Source organism: Petromyzon marinus, chromosome 22, assembly GCF_048934315.1.
Source record: "Petromyzon marinus isolate PM22_M1 ecotype Great Lakes invasive population chromosome 22, UKy_Petmar_22M1.pri1.0, whole genome shotgun sequence".
NCBI lineage: Eukaryota > Metazoa > Chordata > Hyperoartia > Petromyzontiformes > Petromyzontidae > Petromyzon > Petromyzon marinus.
Window position 1 is genome coordinate 8,940,828 of NC_133688.1, and position 21,937 is coordinate 8,962,764.

At 48.2% G+C, this 21,937-nt stretch overlaps 1 protein-coding gene across 6 annotated transcripts in view; it reads left to right on the plus strand.

Annotated features, from left to right (window-relative positions):
- Nucleotides 1-21,937, plus strand: part of LOC116944795 (ras GTPase-activating protein nGAP-like) — a 641,297-nt gene that overhangs the window by 514,919 nt on the left and 104,441 nt on the right. The window contains exon 1 of one of the 6 annotated variants that reach the window (XM_032958523.2): nt 7,351-15,367. The exons of the other annotated variants lie outside the window; for them this stretch is intronic. Within the exon in view, the coding sequence (XP_032814414.2) occupies nt 15,294-15,367 (74 nt within the window). The 5' untranslated portion in view covers nt 7,351-15,293. Of the gene's footprint in view, nt 1-7,350; nt 15,368-21,937 lie in introns of those variants that run through there. 6 annotated transcript variants of the gene reach the window in all.

Sequence of the window (21,937 nt, forward strand, 5' to 3'; positions counted from 1 at the left end):
TTTATACGCTTTTTATTTCTTCTGCACAGGGTTCGTCAGGGTTCTGCAGTTTTCTCTCCAAAGCAAAACATACTTAAAAACATAACTGGAACAGCTCAACATCCCAGTGCTGAAAGATAACATGCAAATGGCTTAATTGGGATTACATGCAGCGGCCATGTCGCCCCCCAACTGCGAAAATTCGGCAGGACTCTGCTGAACAAAATGTCTTGAGACCTTGGTTGAAGCTCTCCTGAGCAAGCGAGTGGAAGAGCAGAATAGCTCAGCCATGAGCTGACCTCATCACTCCGTCTCCGGGGGTGGGCATCATCCCCTTGAGTGTGATTCTTGTTTTGGCTGACATTCTGACACCAGTCTCATCCGTGTCCAGCGACGGGTCCTGCGCCCGCCCCACTCGATCTCCCCAACATTCGTCTGATCCCCCCAGCTTGTGCTTAAACCACGTGATCCATCGTGTTGCCCATGCTGCCAGCACGGTGGAATTCCAAGCGAGCGCATCTTACTGTCTACCTACGTCTTTGTGTCGGAGATTTGCTTCGGTTCTACTTGTTAATGCGCGATGGTCTCAGAACCAATAATAATCGCGTGCGTGTATGGCAAGTAATTCACGATTACAGCGAGTTGTTAGTCCTCCGTTTAGAATAGGCAGCGGGTGCCAAAGACTTTCAGCAAAGCATGCTGGTGAATTGAAAATGATCATGTACACGTTAGCCTCGATAGAGGTGCAACGTTTAAATATTTCACCTTCCATTTTTTAATGTCTATTTTGCGTTTCATTCACTGCTGTCAAATGACCTGCCTCTCTCCGGCGCATTTGCATATCACTCCCATTTTGCCATTCCACTCGGTATTCATCATTGATGTCCTTTGCAAGAGACACTGGTCCGATGGGACATTGCCTTATTATAAATAAACATGTTTTTATTCAATGAGCCATTCACTTATTCATGGTTAATGTACACAGGTGCAGATAAATGAAAAATTAATTTCGAGCTACTGTTCTAAAAAATAACCATGCGATAGCTTCGGCCCTTAAATTGTTGCCGTATGATTGTGGCTTCATACATTTATTAATGTGTCTAAAGACAGCGCTTGTAGGCTAAAATATCTTATTTAAACTGCTGAATTATGTTGTTCTCACACCCATGGAGAATCGTGCAGTAGAATACTACTTGTTTTAGTAGCACGTGGGCCTTAGTATTTTCGGTCGGTGGTTAAATCTGCAGATTCCATTCATTCTCATTCGCAGGCGATGTCACTTCCGCCGTAGGGCAGTATATTTCCTCAAACGTGAATTTTATAAGAGAGAGCGGTGCTTACTCTAGATTGCTCTCGAATCAGGATACGAATGTCAGTGATTAGTACCCACAGCTGCGTGCTCGGCGATGCCTGTTTGCGACTTCAACGAGCAATGCAAACCGATCGGCCCCGTGAAAGTGTGCTGTAAGGGCTGCCATGTCACGTGGGCACCATGGCCAGATGTTCTGAACTAGATCAACGCCATGATCACCTGTGGTACATCACCTGTGATAAATGACCTGTGATAAATGACCTGTGATGATGGTGTCCCACGTGACATTCACGTGGGTTCGTCAGTGAGGCATTTTCTTTTGGTTTTCTCACCGAGAGATTGTCGGGGGGGGGGGGGGGGTGAGGGGGGGAATTTATGCACTCCCCCCTCTAATAAATGTGCATTTGCATCATCCTCCAAAATCAAATAAAAGTTGCAACAACAATCGCACCATTACCCTACTGGGAAGTTCAACTGTTGAACAACTCATATTTTGCTGACGAGTTCATGGAGGAAAACAACAATGTATCACTTTTCAAAGAAAAGTAATTTTGCAGGGAAAAGTGTTTATTTTGTAGATTTGTATATTGCCACCAATTTGCCATGCATTTGCTGTTCATCAAAGTGATATTCCTTGAAAGCCCTCTATGCTCAGAATCTGATGAGTATATATAAACTAAAAGCAGTGCTGTGTCTAGCTTGGCTCGTGTGCGGTAGCAATCAACCTGAAAATGCTTTCATTGCTGCAACACTGGTGGTGAGACGAGGCCATAAAGAATGCTGTCTCTGGTGTAGGCCAATCCGTTTCAAAGACAATGCAAGTATAGTATTCTCAGAGCATGTTTGTTTGCATGTTTTGCCACAAGTACGTGTGGTTAATGCAGACTTGATGCCTTGCAAAAGCCGTCTGTTTGATGTTTGAACATCTTAACACCTCTTGTTTTATTGCCACCTCTTATTTTTCATCATTTGGATACTGGCAAGAAGACCCCATCGATATATAATTGTTGTGAGTTGAACACGTAGCAGGCTTTCGCGACCATTATTATTCATAATAAAGGTTTTTGGGTTAGATCGCGTTATTCATAAATGTGTCGCAACCCTCTACCACCCGACACGGCCAATCAGTAAAAAATGTGTCGCTTTAATAAAACGCCAGTGAGTTGCTTCTTCAGCCCACCGGTGTGTTTGAAGAGTGAATCCACAACATTTAGAATTTGAGTACGACGTGAATGACGGTTTCACCCTCCCCATATATATCTTGCATTCCATAAAAATATGTGATTTGTATATTGTTTATGGCTGCGTCCTAACCTGCATGTAAATTAGCTTTGTGCTCTCATACAGTTTGTTTATTTTGTTCATTTTTGTTTTTAAAGACGTCATACCGCAGAGAACTGTAGCGGCACGACCGCACAATTATGAATAATGATTTTGGTTCGCTTTCTTCTTGATGTTTTCTCATAACTTTTTAAAAGAGCCGTTGTCACATTTAAAGACGTCATACTCACCGCAGAGAACCGTAGGGACACGACCACACAATTATGAATATTGTTTTGGTTAGCTTTCTTCTTGATGTTTTCGCATAACCTTTTAAATGAGCCGGTGTCACATTTATAGGCCACACAATTCTACGTTAAATACTGGAGCGGGAGAGAGTTAATGTATTCCCATGGTTTTGTGATGTAGAAAAGGCAAGTGTGCAGTTTTGGGGGAAACTAAATAAGTCAATATACTCCTCTGATTTGTTTTAATATAAATCTATGCTTGCTGTAGGAGATAATTTTCAAGTTTAATAAACGATTGAAGCCACGGAGACGAGATGGATTGACAAGTCGCACAATGTGGATGATATGTTCAATGGCTCGGTCTCAGGGCAGTGTCTCCACTGGCACGTCACAAAATGTCATGGGCGGAATCTTTCCGAATAAACCTGCTCCATCATTTTGCTTTGTGCGTGCACTTTTTTTTTCTCATTCACTTTCTATCTAATTTCACTGAAAGCCGAGGACACGTTTTGTTCAGATCTGCCACTTTGCTGCCGTGCCTCAGTAAAAATGAAATACTGCCGGTTTCACCCTCCCCATATATATCTTGCATTCCATAAAAAAATATATGCAATTTATATTTTGTTTATGGCTGTGTCCTAATCTGCATGTAAATTAGCTTTGTGCTCTCATGCAGTTTATTTCTTTTGTTCATTTTTGTTTTTAAAGACGTCATACTCACCGCAGAGAACTGTAGCGACACGACCGCACTCTGTAATATCTGGTGCGAAACTGTGCCACAATACACTCCCGCATGGTCTTGTGGGGGCCTCGATACCAATAAAGTTATTTTAGTTTTATTCTGGTTCCGTTCCAGTGATGTACACGTACGTTGTCGGAACGGGAAGGGGTGAAATTGAGACCTGGGTGAAACTGCTTTAGGATGCATTAACATTTTCAGTCATCCGGCTGCCTCCGTAGCACACGGAGGTGACCTGGTGGCACAGCGGGCAGAGCGCTGAGCCATCATGGTTGAAATCCTCGATTGGAAACCCGGCAGCTGGGTGTGCTTAAACCGGGTCCTCAGGTGAAGTGATTTGATGGCTTGGGCTTGGTCGCCAATAACTGCACATTTGAGTGAGTTCAAGCTCTGGGAATTCAATTGTAGGTTTTGACTGTCATGCGGCGAACCTCCGCGAGAATTCCGAAAAGATACTTCGTGTTGTGACACGACACGGACAGCACGATCAGGATGAACTGGGATTTTATTTTTTTTAAAAAAAGCAAGGCATATTGGTTGACACTGGTGCACATGCGTAGTCTTGGAGACCGATTCACCATTCACTTAATAGCAGATGCTACGCTTTGCTGTGTTCATTTCCTGCCAGAATGACGTGCTCAAAATCAGGGATTGAACTGTCAAACGGACACAGCTCAGTGGCAGGTGTGCTGAGCAAATGGGGATGATCCAAGAAGGCAATTGGCAGGGTAGACGTGCGTGACCGTTGGTGACGTACCCCGTGACCGTCGGTGCTCGTGCGCTGCCGTGTGCCCCGCGCTCCGCGAGCTTCGCGCAGCGCTTGTGTCTGTTCTCGCGATGAGAGAAGCCGCAGCCGTAAACACCGCGCGTGCACCCTGAGCGAAGGACAGTCACCCGTGCGGGCGGGCACCAGCAAAGAAAATAGAGGGAGAGCTCTTCCTTCAGGACGTCTTCGCGTCTCAACGTTGAAGTTGTGGTGTCGTGATTGGCTTCCACCTCTCCCTTCATGAAAGGCCTAAAGTCAACGTGCATCGTCTTTTTTGTAGTCCACCTGTGTATAATTGTTCCACTTTTTTTGTTTTAAAGCACGTAATGTTTATTATGTTTTAAGTGGGTTTCTATTAGCATGGACGTGAAGCGATGCACTTGTGGTCCTCCTCTGTCTTCCGCGCCCGTGTTCAATACCCACTGTGCACTCTGGCTACATTTTATTAATCGCGCAGTTATTTTCAGCGCAAAATGCATTGCAGAGGAGAACACGAGTAGATGAAGTGTTTTATATACATACAAATTGCCTCTACATTTATTTTGAGTATAAAATAACTTCAAGAGCTTCCTTTTACCAATTTCAGGCACATTCATGTGAACAAATTAATGAATTAGGCCTTTTTTGCCGTTTGCATTTCCTTTTGATAACACGAACACGTCTAATAGCTCTGCAGGCATGAGCGTTTACAGCGCGTGCACCGTACGAATGTCAAAATGGGAAGTGGATTAAGTGTATTTCTCTGAAGAGCAATGTTAGAGTTTAACGACAGATACTTATCACCGTGGAGAGACAATGTCTATTGGCTGTGCAGCACGCACAGAACATTGACACCGCAATGTGGTTGGGGGATGACGCTCGTGGTGCTTTAGTCGGATGCGTGAACACCTTTTGGGGAATCAAATTAATACATTTTTACAAATTGCTCACGATACCAAACGTCGAGAATACGTCCTAGCAAAGTGGTGTTCCTGCAGTGATGCCGAGAGGCAGGGAAGTTGGCTGGGTTACCTCGTGGACTTGGGCTGAGTTACCTCGTGGGCTTGGGCTGGGTTACCTCGTGGACTTGGGCTGGGTTACCTCGTGGACTTGGGCTGGGTTACCTCGTGGACTTGGGCTGAGTTACCTCGTGGGCTTGGGCTGGGTTACCTCGTGGACTTGGGCTGAGTTACCTCGTGGACTTGGGCTGAGTTACCTCGTGGACTTGGGCTGGGTTACCTCGTGGGCTTGGGTTGAGTTACCTCGTGGGCTTGGGCTGAGTTACCTCGTGGACTTGGGCTGGGTTACCTCGTGGGCTTGGGCTGAGTTACCTCGTGGGCTTGGGCTGGGTTACCTCGTGGGCTTGGGCTGAGTTACCTCGTGGGCTTGGGTTGAGTTACCTCGTGGACTTGGGCTGGGTTACCTCGTGGACTTGGGCTGGGTTACCTGGTGGACTTGGGCTGGGTTACCTCGTGGACTTGGGCTGGGTTACCTCGTGGGCTTGGGCTGGGTTACCTCGTGGGCTTGGGCTGAGTTACCTCGTGGACTTGGGCTGGGTTACCTCGTGGACTTGGGCTGGGTTACCTCGTGGGCTTGGGCTGAGTTACCTCGTGGGCTTGGGCTGAGTTACCTCGTGGGCTTGGGCTGGGTTACCTCGTGGACTTGGGCTGGGTTACCTCGTGGACTTGGGATGGGTTACCTCGTGGGCTTGGGCTGAGTTACCTCGTGGACTTGGGCTGGGTTACCTCGTGGACTTGGGATGGGTTACCTCGTGGGCTTGGGCTGAGTTACCTCGTGGGCTTGGGTTGAGTTACCTCGTGGACTTGGGCTGGGTTACCTCGTGGACTTGGGCTGGGTTACCTGGTGGACTTGGGCTGGGTTACCTCGTGGACTTGGGCTGGGTTACCTCGTGGGCTTGGGCTGGGTTACCTCGTGGGCTTGGGCTGAGTTACCTCGTGGACTTGGGCTGGGTTACCTCGTGGACTTGGGCTGGGTTACCTCGTGGGCTTGGGCTGAGTTACCTCGTGGACTTGGGCTGAGTTACCTCGTGGGCTTGGGCTGGGTTACCTCGTGGGCTTGGGCTGAGTTACCTCGTGGACTTGGGCTGGGTTACCTCGTGGGCTTGGGCTGGGTTACCTCGTGGACTTGGGCTGGGTTACCTCGTGGGCTTGGGCTGGGTTACCTCGTGGGCTTGGGCTGGGTTACCTCGTGGACTTGGGCTGGGTTACCTCGTGGACTTGGGCTGGGTTACCTCGTGGACTTGGGCTGAGTTACCTCGTGGGCTTGGGCTGAGTTACCTCGTGGGCTTGGGCTGGGTTACCTCGTGGACTTGGGCTGGGTTACCTCGTGGGCTTGGGCTGGGTTACCTCGTGGGCTTGGGCTGGGTTACCTCGTGGACTTGGGCTGGGTTACCTCGTGGACTTGGGCTGGGTTACCTCGTGGACTTGGGCTGAGTTACCTCGTGGGCTTGGGCTGAGTTACCTCGTGGGCTTGGGCTGGGTTACCTCGTGGACTTGGGCTGGGTTACCTCGTGGACTTGGGATGGGTTACCTCGTGGGCTTGGGCTGAGTTACCTCGTGGACTTGGGCTGGGTTACCTCGTGGACTTGGGTTGAGTTACCTCGTGGGCTTGGGCTGAGTTACCTCGTGGACTTGGGCTGGGTTACCTCGTGGGCTTGGGCTGAGTTACCTCGTGGACTTGGGCTGGGTTACCTCGTGGACTTGGGCTGAGTTACCTCGTGGACTTGGGCTGGGTTACCTGGTGGACTTGGGCTGAGTTACCTCGTGGGCTTGGGCTGGGTTACCTGGTGGACTTGGGCTGAGTTACCTCGTGAACTTGGGCTGGGTTACCTCGTGGACTTGGGCTGGGTTACCTCGTGGACTTGGGCTGGGTTACCTCGTGGGCTTGGGCTGAGTTACCTCGTGGACTTGGGCTGAGTTACCTCGTGGACTTGGGCTGAGTTACCTCGTGGACTTGGGCAGGGACCGCCAAGGGCTCGGAGGGACGACGGGCAGCCGGCCTGTGGTCGAGACTTTATGGATGCTCTCCAAAAGGGGGGAGGAGGGCGGGGGAATGCCAGAGAGGGTGCAGGTGGAGGGATTAAATCGGCTCATGTACAGCTGATAGATGGATTTATTCCTTTATTGTTTTTATCATACGGCCGTGAAGAATGGCGACCACTTAGTGAGGCCTTCATCCAGCAGTTGATCGGTTATGACGTGATGATGATAATGATGATGATGAATTTAGTTCCTATATATTTAATACATACTGTTTAAAAAAAGGCTCTGGGACCAGCCCCACCCATCTCCTATTTACTATTGCTGCTACTATTTTTATTTGACCAGGTAAGGCCCACTGAGCTAAATAACTCTTTTTTCAGAAGCGACCTTTCCACAAATGATAGCTAAACGAAGCCACATACTCTAAACGCATGTTTCTAAATGTTTCGGGAAGAACTGGAGGACCCGGAGAAAAGTACACATTACCACGGAGAGAGAGAGAACGTACAGACTCTAAATATACAGGCGTCAGGGTCGTGATCGAACCCACGACCTACTGTATATCATGCGAGGTAGTTAAAATCTCGCTCTGGCATATATGGGCGCTGAGAGAACCTTTGTAACGTTATGTAACGAGCGAGGCGTGGTCTGCTTCATCCAGATACGTGAGAGTCCTCTCATAGCAACAGGCAGCAGGAGCCAGCTATAATACAGGGCTCAGAGACTCACAGAAATTGACATGCTGGAAAAAATGTAGTGCAAGCTACAATGTTCACTGATGCTTTTTTTTTTACAATTTGGGGTTCTTTCTGAGCGGCGTGCCTCGTGGTATTACTTTTTTTTTTGCAAAGGCCACATTGTATTGGTGTGGGGGCCGATATTGTGCAGACAGACACAGAAGCGGAATGCAGAGCGTCTGCTTCTGGTAGAGATTTGTCATTTTTTTTGTTGGCTTTGAATTGTGCACTTCACTTGCGTGAAAATGTTTGTGCTGTGGTTTATCTGACAAGTTGAGTTGTTCAGACGGAGAAATAAAAACACCGATAAGAGACGGGAGGAAGAAAGGCGTGTGGTCTCGAGACACGGCGCCACACAACAGCCCTTCTTGCTCCCAGTCGTTTCAGCATCGTCGTCAGCCATAGCCAGTCCACTGCTGGATGAAGGCGTTCCCATGTCGATGCCCATCTCACACAACCCTGCATGTTGCGGTGGTTTCATGTGCAGCCAAAATGGTGAAATTTACAATTTGGTTCGGTGTTGGTGCATTTGTGGGTGTGTGCGTGTGTTAGTGGGGAGCGGTAGTGTAATGGTTCGCGCGCTCCGCTATGAACCCGGCGAGTTTGATTCCCGCTCATGGCCAACGCCGGTGACGATTGTATGAACCAGTCCTGGTGCCTCTCCTAGGTCGACTCGGCCTCAAATGAATACCTGGTGCACTGTGTAAACATTGCCACGAGGGAGACAAAGGTGGTCGGGAGTGGTGCTGGCCACCCACTTGTGCTGTGCTGGTCTTCATAGGTGTTCGCTAACAGCACTTGCCCCAACAGTATTTGAAGGCTCTACAGGGGATCTTTGTCTTTCGTGTAGTATGCTGGTAGGGAGCGGTAGTGTAGTAGTTAGCGCACTGGGCTACAAACCGGGCGACCTGGGTTCAATTCTCGCTCACGGCCAACATCAGTGATGCATTTCTGAACTGGTCCTGAGCATCCCCTCGGCCGACTCAGCCTTAAATGAATACCTGATGCGGTGTATAAACATCAGCAATGTGAAGACAAAGACGGCCAGGCGTGGTGTTGGCCACCCACTCCCTCGTGTGCCGCACGTGGTTGCCTTAAATTGCGCTCGCTAACAGCACTTGCCCCAAGAATCTGTTAAAGACTACATGGGGGATCTTTGGCTTATTTGGTTTGTTCGTGTGTGTGTGAATAGAACGAATGACTCAAAGTTACAGTGCATGTAGAACTGTAACGACTCCAGTCTAAGAAACCCTTTTAATTGTTTCCTTGACAGACGTCTTGTCATTGGCATTTGCTGAAATCCATTCCATATGTCTGTTGGCAGATTCATTTGAATCGTAATAACTCGATAAATGCTACAGCAGTTGCTGTGATGTTTTAAGGGTGCAGTATCCATACTATAATGAAGGAAAGAGTTTGTAAGGTTTTGGAAACATTTCAAAGTAAAATAACAGCAATACCGATACATTACAATGACTTAATATTTCAGTATTGTGTTCCTGACTCTGAAGCGCTCGGTGTTATATAATACTGTGCTAATATTAATGCAATGTGTGCCACACGCAGTCAGCTCATATGTACTCTCATGAAAGCGGTGGACGAGCTTTTGTAGGTAGCCATAGCCATGCGAATGGCAACTTTAATCAAATGAAGTGCTCTCCGTGATTGCTTCCAGTAATGAGCATTCTCGTCGTCTGACTCGATAAGTTCGCCTGAGGTCACATGATTCCGCCAAATACAAATTTTCTTCACAGAGCGGGTGGCGATGTGTGTAAAGCGATTTTAATTTAAATCGCTGTTTTGTGAATCGCTGTTTTTAAAGTGATTCTATGTTGAATGTTCTGCGCGGCAGTAGCGGCGTTGGTGGTGGCAGTGGTAGCGGCAGCCTCGCTGCAGTGACCTCTCTTCCTTCTCTGTTAAAGATGCTCGCAATGCAAAAGCGGAGTCAATCAGGCACGTCAGTCCATTACCGGCAATACTTGGAACCGCTGAAACCTTGGAAAGAAAGCGCAGAAAGCTAACACGGTTGTGTACAGTTGCTGAATTGCGTGATTCTTCATGATCGATACGTGCAGCACCATTGGTCTTAACGCCGTTGTGGTGGGGAAAATCCCGTATATTTCGTTTATGCCCATAAAAATGCACGGTCAACGTTGGTCAGTGTGGATATTGCACCGATGACTCCCCCGTTCAGAGACGCGGCGTCACACGTCGTGCGCGTAGCTTCGAGTGAGCGCTCGCAGCAAGCAGCAGCACGCCGCTGCGTTCAGCTGATAGGCAGCAGCAGCAGCAACGTGAGCTGACAAGGAAACGAATGGCTCGAGCGGCCGTTATCAGCCTCCGCCGACTCCAGCCGCAGAACACAAGGTTAAGGACATTACTGTATTTTGTATATGTGTCTGATTAACGGACTTAGTCAGCTACGGGCTGTAAGGAAGCCAGGATTAATGCGCAGATTAACCATTTAAAATGCAGCATTAGCATATTCGTCACTGTCGGCAACCACACTGCGTTGATGCCATTCTAGATGGATGGATTTTTGGCGGGTTGGAAATGTTACGTTTTCATGTTCTGTGAATGAAGAGGTGTGAAGGGGGACCACGCCGTGTGTCCAGTGGTGACTTGAAGGACTTAGTGTTCTAAAGACGATGCGGAACATTCGAATTGTTGAGCATTTTGAAATATTGCAATTCAAGCAATCTCTCTACTCTAATCTACAAATTGTGTAATGATATGCCATGCGCGGTGTGCTTCTACAATTAGCAGTGCAGGGCACTACACCTTGGGATTCTATCGACCGTATGATCAAGACATAGTCGTACCCGTCGCCTTATTTGAGATGAGATATCGACTCTCAGCACTGCCAAGCATCACTCTTCCCCAACTACTCCTGCAAGTACATCTACTCCGCAGTTTCGCGACATGACCCTCTGTCCCATCGCTCTTCTCGCTCCCGTCCTCCTGCCGTGCCTGTGGGCCATCGCAGTTGAGGGTTAACAAAGCCCATTGCCCCAAGGCGATCATTGCCCTTCTGGGCTTGCAAATCTGCCCCACCAGCCGCCAGCTCAGGCTCCTTTGCACCCCTCCGCCTAGACTCCTCCCGTCCACGCCGCTCAGCTCGCTGTGCGTCTGCAGCGACATCGCCGTCTCTCCCATTCTTCCACTGTTCACCCCCTCCCCCTCTCGCTTTGTAATTGACGCGAGCGCCAGGATGTGCCCACCACCTCTCGTGTGGGAGGTTTGAACTCGGATTTCTGTCGACGCTTGGGCGCTTGTGGAACTCGTGGCACTTCTTCCTTCGCTATGGCTGATGTCGATGCAGAGCAACAACGGCTGCAATTTCACATTAAGGTGGTCAAGCCAACTAACCGCGTCAGGAGCAGCGGAGTGCATCGCTGTGATGGCTCCTTCGTGTTTGTGGATCGGGAATTGCCTCCATCGTAGCACAATACGACTGGAGAGTTTTTTTATTTATTTCCACTTGTGCATCAGGTTTCAACCTCTACTGCTGTGGTTTGTGCAGTGGATGCAGTTTATGGTGGACCATGAGCTTCGTAGAAGATCAAAGCCAGGGATATTCTGCGTTGAGTCTTTCACAAGGTGTTTGTGAGTTATTTTTAACTCCGTTCAAGCCTGCGCTGAAGAGAAGGAAATGTGAACCTTTGGCCTTTTGACAAACTTCCCACCGGAGCTCAATGAAACAGACCTGGAGACACTGCGATGCACAGCTTGCTCATGTCATTAACCCCCACCCAGAGATGTAAAATCCTTTCAAGTGATATGTACACACGACGGTTGTGTGTATCGCGCGTCGGTTCGGAAATTAATGTGTTGAAGCCCCCTTTTGGAATTATTTGCTCATACTTGTTGACCAAATTTCTCTCGGCGAGGACAGAGGCACTGCTGTGTCAATGTGCAGTCGTCGATGGACGGAGAGTTTCCAAGCGCAGCGGTCAACATTTTTTTGGTGAATTGTAACTGTACAAGAAGGCGTCTGTCTGCAGCTGAGCTCCCGGCTGCAGCAGCAGCACGGAACCCCCCAAGTTGCTGCTATTGTACGAAATGTAATGAGATTGGTAAGGAAGTCCCAATTAGACAAGCATTGTAGTCAAATTTCAAGGAGTGCTGGCGGTACGGCTTTACATAATGACTATTTACACTTTTTTTTTCCAACCTTGCACTTTTGAACGTAAATTTGCTGATGCAGTAATTAATTGTCTGCAGTCAACATTGAGGCATTGCTAATATAATAATGTGGTCTCTTATAAATTACGTAATCCGTGGGAATCATTCACACGATGATTGCATGTGCTCACAAACATAATGTAATTTGTTTCGCATTGAGAATAGGTTTTTCCCCTTTTATCAGGGAGCAAAACAGGTGTTAAGTTACGTAGAAGGGAAACAATAAAATAATAAAAATGAAACAATACAAATTTGACGACGTTTCGACTGTAACACAAGCAATCATCATCAGGTGTGAAAACCACAGCAAGGAAATTTTGAAAAAAGTGGCGGTTTTCACACCTGATGATGATTGCTTGTGTTGCAGTCGAAACGTTGTGAGAATGTTATAGTTTTATATTTTTATTATTTTATTGTTTCCCTTCTACGTGACTTTACCGAACTGACCAATAATATGAATCCCTGCAGTCACGAAAGCTTTAAATCAAAAAGGTGTTAAGTTGTTAAAACACCAAACTGAAACCTTTTACAAGGAATCATGTCTGCATTAACCACAATACTTGTGGTCAAAATGCAAACAAAAACCATACTCTGATAATATGCATTGTCTTGTAAACTGATTGATCCACACCAGAGGACGCCAAAAGGCGTACAGCACAAAGACAATGAAACCTATTATATTTTGGTATTGGCAAAGGAGGGTCCCATGTTGTTTCGCATTATTTTATTCGGGTAAATTATTTTTTGCTGACCCTGCGAACGGCGTTCCGTGTGCAGGATTAACACAAAACGCAGTGCGCGGATTTACACCCTTGATTTATTTTCCTTTGAAATGAACGCCTTCGATGCTAAGGTACCATCTTCGTATCCTGGTGATCATTGTCACCAAATGTGGAGCATGCGATGAACTTTTTGCCCATCCTGCACGTGAACATTATTTAGCACGCAGGCTTTGTGCGTGTCTCTCTCGTCGTCCGGTTTTTCCCCTCCACATTTAGAATGACATGCATTGAGATTATTTCGATTATTTTGGTGCTATGAATGTCCAAGTGATGGGCCACTTTGTTGAGCTATCATTTGGGGCCAGGTGGCTTCTGAAAAATAAGTTAACACCTCAGTGGGCTTTGCCCGGTGGGATGGGGATGGTTTAGTTGTATGTGTTTGTGTCATTTGTTTACCTTTCTTGTACTTTGCACTACTGTTATGTTTGTATTGTTGTAACGTTCTTAACCGCCCCTAATGGAGATCTGTGACAAAGAGCTTCATAGCTCATCGGATTCCTCCAATATGAATACGTATTTATAATTGAGTTTTGGATCAGATCGTGTATATAACGTGTGTGTCGTATACCCTCCTCCACCTGACACGGCTCGTGAATAAAGTTGTCATGTCAAAATCAGAACGTTACAGGAGCAATACAAAAACACTGATAGGTGTGCAAAGTATAGTGAAGGTAAGCAAGTAACTAACAAATAAAGTATGTAAGTGCACATTGCAAAAGTAAACCAATGCCTTTCGACGATAAATGCACGCGAACAAACGTCCCCTTGTATTATTGCTTCAGCTCACTGGTATGTTGGAGGGAAATCTCACAAATATTTAACAATTGCGTAGTGCAACGTTTTGCTGGTAGTTACAGCTGCCATCATCATCATCAGGCTGTGTGCTGAAGCATTCCTCAATCGGCCACGTTTGTTCACGTGACAGCTTTATTAATTGGCTGTGTCGGTGGAGGCGGATGTACGACACTTTACGAACACCCTAAAATCGATTATGAAACTGAAGAGATCATAAACATGCAACCTTTAGCATTTCTTACCAATGCATCATAACATTTAACGTGAGCGTACGTATCCATAAGTAAAGAGCTGCGGGCTTTTTTTGTGTGTCTGTTATGCCCAAACCTCCTAAGAGCAGAGTATTGCTTTGGTTTACACGCGGAACAGTGTGTAGCCACGTATTAAGCACTGGTAACGTACACGTTGGGAGAATTTGTGCTGGGGAGCAGAAACGCGTTTTACTCGGAGGGCGTGGAGGAATGAAGTCGTGCAATTTTTTCCTCTCGACTCTTTACTCTTCCACGTTGGTCTCGATTTGCTTGCTACGCATTGGTCACGGGCTCACGTTTTGGTAACTGTGAATGTCTGGCGGCCAATCGGGGGTCGCGCGGACATTTGTTTGGTCGGAACTTGCAATTATGCAAGGAAATCAGGCGGGATTGTGACTCGCTTCTGCGTTTTTTAATCTGCCCAGTGAGGTCAGCAAACCGTGCCGAGGCCGTCGGCTCAGCGCCGGTTATTTATAATCTCGGGGGCCTGGAATGTGCGGCGCGGGCTCGAGGCAACAGAATGCGCGATTAGTGCGTGGGGCGGCAGCGCAGGGCTGCGAGCCGCTCGCTCGCTCGCCGTGCAGAGCTGGGGCGACGTGCGTCCTGCCGTGCGTGCGCTCACATCAGCTGTTCTCGCTCGGTCCGGCCGCTGCCGCTGCTACCACTGCTACCACCGCCGCGATTCCACAGGAACGCCAATAACGACGGCGGCTGTCGTCGTTCCCGAGGAGCTACGTTCATTTTGTTTAGCCCAGGGCGTTACTTGCATTTAAATTTTTTACGCAGAAGTGGGAGCACGGCGCCGGTTAGTCCTAGACTTGAATCAAATGAGGGCTGATTGGCGTGGATGTTGCGCTGCGCTCCTCTGTGAGGGCTCGTTCGCCGCCACGAAGAGGAGCCGCTGCTGCGTGAAAAAAATGAGGCGGTTCAGAGAAGTGCACGAAGCGGGCGAAGGGCGCTGAAACGTCGCGCGCGCGGCCGCCAGCGACATCGTCTCGCGCGCGCTCCCCCAAGTCAGCCTCGATCGAGCACCGCTCCCGAGTTGTGCGGAGGATTTGAACGCGCAGCACGCGGATCAAAACGCGTTTTGGGAAGACCCGACGCCGCGCTTTGCTGTGATGCACAGGCTTACTGCGATTGCAATGCACGAGACTACTGAGGGGAGCACGGAGCGCACGCTACGGGGAAGGCTTTGCTCAGAACCGCCGCTGCTCCTCCTCCTCCTCCAGGGCTCCTGTGACCGCAGCTGTGTTTGTGAATGAGACGTAAATTCTTCCTCCCCGCTGACATGTTCTGGTCGTGCCCAGGATCACATCTGGTGGGCTGCTGCCTGTAGGTATCTCTGCATACACGTGCACACACGCACATACACCACGTGCACGCACGCACATACACCACGTGCACGCACGCACATACACCACGTGCACGCACGCACATACACCACGTGCACGCACGCACATACACCACGTGCACACAGGCACATACACCACGTGCACGCACGCACATACACCACGTGCACGCACGCACATACACCACGTGCACGCACGCACATACACCACGTGCACGCACGCACATACACCACGTGCACGCACGCACATACACCACGTGCACGCACGCACATACACCACGTGCACACAGGCACATGCACCACGTGCACGCACGCACATACACCACGTGCACGCACGCACATGCACCACGTGCACGCACGCACATGCACCACGTGCACACAGGCACATGCACCACGTGCACACAGGCAATTGCTAAGTACACACACACACTAACTCACGATGCGCACGCACGCACTTGCACACGCACGCATCCATATGCAAAGCATGCGCACACACACTTGCATGGTACCACCTCAGGGAATTCCAGGAGAGATCCAGTGTCTCCACTGCATCTCCTGCAGCTGATTAGGCTAATGTTTTAGCCTAAATAGCCATCCAGTCGGTGCACTTAATTTGCTTCATATGTTCCTTTTATTTACCAAGCATTTAAAATTGTGACCGTCTTACAGTACCTTATAATGCATGGTGCATTTTGGTGTTTTGATTTACTAATCAGTAGCTGCTTTCAACCGTGGCATAGCTCATTATGTGCCGTTCTTGCCAGTGATGATCACGCTGTTTCTTAGATTTCAAGATGCGCAACTGCTTGCCTCGAGTACGTGTGCACAGGGCTTAATTTCAGCCGGTGCTGTCCGGGGCTGAGCTCCAGAAAATAATCTTGCCACGTCCCCCGCTCTCGCTGCCAGAATGGTGGAGGGGGAGGCGGGGTCCGAGTGATTGGGCGGGGGGGTGGCGGGTTGGCGGTTTCATGAGTCCTTGAGAAATCAATCTGTGTGTATGTATAATAACCCTGCCAGCTGGAGAAAGACAATACAGCAGTGCTCTCTGCGCCATGTAAACAATGGGATTGTCTCGCTCAGGCAAGTTGATGGCGTTTATTACTTGAATAAATCATTTCGGGGGGGGGGGGTGAATGGATCCTAAAGGCTGCAAAAAAAAGCGGCTCTAGTTAGGGCCCCTTGTCTTGTCCTTAAGGAGAACAGACGCGAGTGAGTAAAGTGATCGCCTATTTTGCGTTGGAGGAATTTGCAAGTGAAGGAGTTAACTGTGACTTTCCAGTGGCTCTCTACACATCTGCCGCCCCCCCCCCCCCCAGGCAAACTGGGCCTCCACGGGCTGGGTAATGAATCTTCCGAGTGTGGGCAGGTGACTTTGCCCATTAACGAAGGCAAGGCAGTCCTCCTCTCCTGCGGGAATCAAAATGAGGGGCAGTGTTTTTTTTCCACAACAAGCAAAAGCAGCTGGGTAGTAACGGGCTTTCTGTCACGATTTGTCACTGTGATTGAAACATGAAGCTGGTACACCTCCATTACTACACTTCTTCTTCGTCTTCTTCCTGGGTTCTGCCGTCACGTTTAATTATTAGCAATTAAAATGTAATAAAGCAAAATGATCTAAGCAATCCATTAGGTGTTGCAGGATTTGAATATTAATAACTCACATTCCGTTGGTTTAGCATCGATATTCTTGTGTGGTAATGCTTTTTTGCAAGCGTAATGGTCCCAGCATTGGCTTGTTTGCTGTGATAAATAATAAGAGACGCCACACGCCCAAAGGCCGATTTAACGATAGTGCAAAAGATGAGTTTGTTACACGTTATGCTGCATAACAAGCACTCCTGATGGCACGCTCACAAACTTTACACCATAGTCAATCGCATTGAAAGCCTTTGTACTTGGATTAATTATTGATATTTGGGTCAGATCGCCCGTGTGAGTATAATGTGTTGTCGTAAACCCTCCTGCCCCCCAACACAGGCAAGTAATAACGTTGTCACGTGAGCGAACGTGACAATGTTATTACTTGAGTGTGTGGTATCAGTGGGGAGCGTAGCGCTCCGCTCCCGCTACGAACCCGACGACCCGAGTTCGATTCCCGCTCACGGCCAGCACCGCTGACGATTGTATGAAGCGGTCCCGGTGCCTCACCTAGGTCGACTCAGCCTCAAATGAGTACCTGGTGCGGCATGTAAACATCGCCACTCGGGGGTGACAAAGGTGACCGGGGCGTGGTGCTGGCCACCCACTCCCTCGTGTCCTGTTGGCGAGCACCACTGTCACTACTCGTGTGTTGGAGAGCGATTGACACACATTTATTTAACAACTCGCCTTTTCCCCGTCCAAGGACGGGTGTATTGCAGTAAATCTGAAACTTGCAAGCGAAAAGCAGACCGCGACGTGATATTGCTGGCATCAATGCGTGTGAAGTTTGTAAGGGCGCGGTGACGCAGACTTATTTCATGTAAAGGTTATAATCCTTTGTTCATCATGACGTCCTTTTTACTTCGATGTCTCAATAGCGTCACGGAGATCACGTGACGTGAGGGTTCTGCCTTTGTAGTGAGAGTTGTGAGTTGACACCGAGGAGGGGGGAGGAGGAGCCTCGCCCCCCCCCCCCATGTGGAGTGACGTCAGCCGCTAATTATTATTAATGGAGGGGGGATGTCCATTTGGAGGACGTCACCTGTTCAACATTATTAATGAGGGGGGCTGTTCGATGTGGAGTGACGTCACCTGCTCATGATTATTAATGAGGGGGGGTCCATGTGGAGGACGTAACCTGTTCATGATTATGAATGAGGGGGGCTGGTCGACTTGGAGTGTCGTCACGCGCGTTACACACTGACATTCTTGGGTAAATATAGCAGTAAATTCGCTACCCAACACTCGATCTGATTGATAGCAATAATCGGTGAAATCCTGCGGGTTAAACTAAATACACTTGGGATTTAAGTAACGGTGGCGTTTGGCAGCTCGACACAGTCGCCTCGCCTCCAAAAGCTTTTGCGGGGTCGCGTTCCCCTGAGTTTGCTTTGCCCTCAGAAACGTTGACGTGTGGCAACGTGTGGCGTTTGGTCTGGTTTTGGTCGAACGTCCATTGTCGGCAGTGTCACCATGGTTGATAATCACGTCGGTTGAGGGTGGTGACTGGCCGACAACGACGATGACAATTGTCACTTTGTTGTTTGATCTCAATGCCAGTTTATGCACTGAGCGCGGTATCATTGCAAATTAGTACAAAAAAAGCGCTTGTTGTTTTTTTCCGTGCAGCACTGTGCGTTGGCTCGCCGCGCTGCCTGTGTTTTACACATCCCTGATGCCGTCTGACGGAGGATAGAAGCAAACGCTGTTTACGGCAGCACCTTTGCGACGTATCAAGTGCTGCACGGGAACGAAGAGGCCATTCTTGCCTTTCAGCAGTGTCCTCCATAGCCCGGACTGGCAGGGTCTATGAATAAAGCCCCGATGACTCACTGCTAGACTCGTGTTACACATCGACATTGCGTTGGTTTCACGGCTGAAGAACCACAATGCAATCACTTCCGTTGGAAAACAAAAGATGCATAATGATTTCGTAACATAATTTAAGACAAGTTGTGGAGAATATTTCAACGAATGGCAGCGCATAAATGTGCACACAACGGAAATCGCCTTACTTTTGCACACATTTTCCCAACAAATAGCTTTCCAAATATAAACGTATTTCTTGGGTACATTATCTTGGAGAATTGCTGTATGTAATAAAACTCATCATCATTATTATTATGATCATTATATCAGTTTTATCAAGGATAGCCTCACGGAGTCTCATGATTATTTTAGGACGTTCTGGCCAATTGTTCACGTATAATATATGTGCCGTATGTATAATCCCATATTAGTGATTTGTATGCAATTTGTCAGCATTGGAATGTTTAGCCCAATACCACTGATACATTGCATGCTTTTTCTCTGGAGGAAACTCCCTGCAAAAAATGAGACAATATACAGACGTAATACAAAAGAAGGGCACCACAGTCAGGAGTCGAACCCAGGTCCCTTCTTGCTGTGAGGCACAAGAGTTACACTGCAGCACACCGCCAACTGAAGGTGGCTCAAGGCTGTGGCAGAAAAAATTCACCATGACGTTTCCCACATATCTGAGTTGTATTGATACGGTGCTGTGCGTTGGGCTATCTGGACCGTGTGCCTGGGTCTATTGACATGAGAATATAAATGTAGGTGCTGATGCAAGGGGTTTCTGCACATGTGCTCTATCTAGTTTGCATTGTGCAGTTGTTTGAGTGGATGACATTAAGAACAGAGAAGCGAGATTGGTGCTCAGTCTCCGGCTTTTATGATGCTTGCTTTATTGAAGGGTGCATTAGTTTGGCGTGATGAGTCCGGAGAATGTGAAGACACTACTCGCCCCTTGCGTGGTAGGAATGGGTGGCTCTGCCCAGAATGCTAATGCTTGCTGTATTACTATTGACACATGCTTGGTTGAAACTAATTCAAACATTGTACTTTTTAACTTTTACCGTTTCTTTTTGCTTATCTTTGTCATTAAGAAAAAATGCGTTGCGAAGTTACAATTCGCGAGGAGCTTCTCGTCTGTAGAGGAATGCATTTATTGCAATTAACTTGCCATGCCGCAAGCCATGGGAGGTCGCATGTTCGCAAATATTATCAAATGCCGTGACACGAACGGTACCCCCATACAAAAACCAGTCATGTATTATTCAAAACCTCCTTGCTTTGGCATTTCTAGCGGTGTTGTTACTCCTTATCAATCCTGCACGCTCTACACCCTGCAGCCAGCTCTCACATGCCCCCTTCTACTCCCCGTCTGCGAGCCTTGCCAATGTCATCCTATCTCGCGAATTTTCCAACCCCTAGCATTCAATAATTCCCTGCCAATTCCGGTCCCTTCTCGCCCATGTTCCCTGACAGGTGAAACTGTTGCGCAGTGGCCTCTGTCTGCTGATAGTTGTCATAGCTGCAAGCCAGTCTTTCCCTGTTGGGCCTCTGTTAGCCGAGCACGGTGCTAAACGAAGGTAAAGGTGCATCCCTGCAATTGCTTGCTCACACCACTGCTGGCAGGGGCGTCTCCACTAAAGGAAAGCTAGCTTCCAGGCTGGGTAGAAGCGAGCGTACCCACACTTCATACACCACACACGAGACCTGCCGGTCAACTAACATCCCACGTAGTCTCTGTTTATTTGTTAGACCGTTAATATCCCTGCTGGCCATGATTACCGTCCGATTCCGTTTGTCAGTCAGCGCCCATGCCTCCCTCCGAAGCAGCTTTTGCCCTGCACACTCTCTTTCCTTTGAAGCTATTCACACTCTGGACAGTTTGGACATCTGTGACAAAGGGCTTCATAGCTCATCGGATTCCCCCAGTCTAAATAAAGATTCTGATTCAGTCTCTCAACCTTTTGTGTGCTCCATACAGCCTGCTTCGGCAAGCCGCGTAATTTCTCCTGCCCTCAACGTAGTCAATCTGCTCACCACGCCTCACTGGTGCTGGGGGGGGGGTCCCCTTTGCTCTCCTCCACTTCCCAACCACACGGTGTGGCACCGTTCCAGTTAGACTGCAAAAGAAAAAGCACTTGCGCAGAACACTCGTACTCCACTTTTATATTATCATCATTGCCAGCGCTGGTGTTTGTCAAAGTATGCCACATTGTAAGCCGAGCGTGCTGGCTATCTTCAGCGTGTGGGATATGAATATTAATATGCCACACTCAATCCGCTATAATTTATTTCCCCGAAGTAAAAACATTTCGGTCATATTTTCGTCTCTCGTCCCTGTTATTTTTGTTTTATCTAACGTTACCGCGTGAGAATACAACGCAGAATAACGGGGCCCTCGCGGTATTTCCTCGCCGTTTCACTGCGAAAGCAAAATACAAAGCAGAGCTCTGCCGCAATTCTGCAAGGATAGGTGAACATGATTCTGTGCACATGGCCAGTGCATCTTGTGTCACCGTCTTTGTTGCAGAATAATGGATTGGATAAAAACTTTGCGCGCAAAATGTCAATCGAGTTTTTCAAAGCAATTTGAAATTATATTTTTTTACGTTACACATTTTTTACTTTCTATAGGATGGCCTATTGTATATCTGCGAGTCACTGGATACCATTGAAAGGCCAGTGTACATGAAATAGACTGGGTGACTGTTATATGTCACCTTTGCAGGCTGCAGTTATTACCAAGCAATAACATTTTCTTTAGAAAAATCGAGCCTGGATATTTTTCTTTCATGCACCGTCATGCGGCGTAACGCGTGGTGCCTTTTCTTTTAACCATGCACGGCGATATTTCTCAGTGATCTGGATCGTAACCTTTGATAATATTTTGCAATATTTCCCTGAAACGTATTATCAACCCGGCGCGCGGCACCGTGGTAATGTGCGCTGCCCACAGTTGGAAGGCTGCAAGTTCAACTCCCAAGCCAGGTGTCAACTCGGCCCTTCTTGCATGCGGGCTTGGTACAATAAGTGCGGCTCTGTGGGGAATTTGGCGGTGGTTGCCCTGAGCAAAGACTCAGCCTCACCATACGAATGTG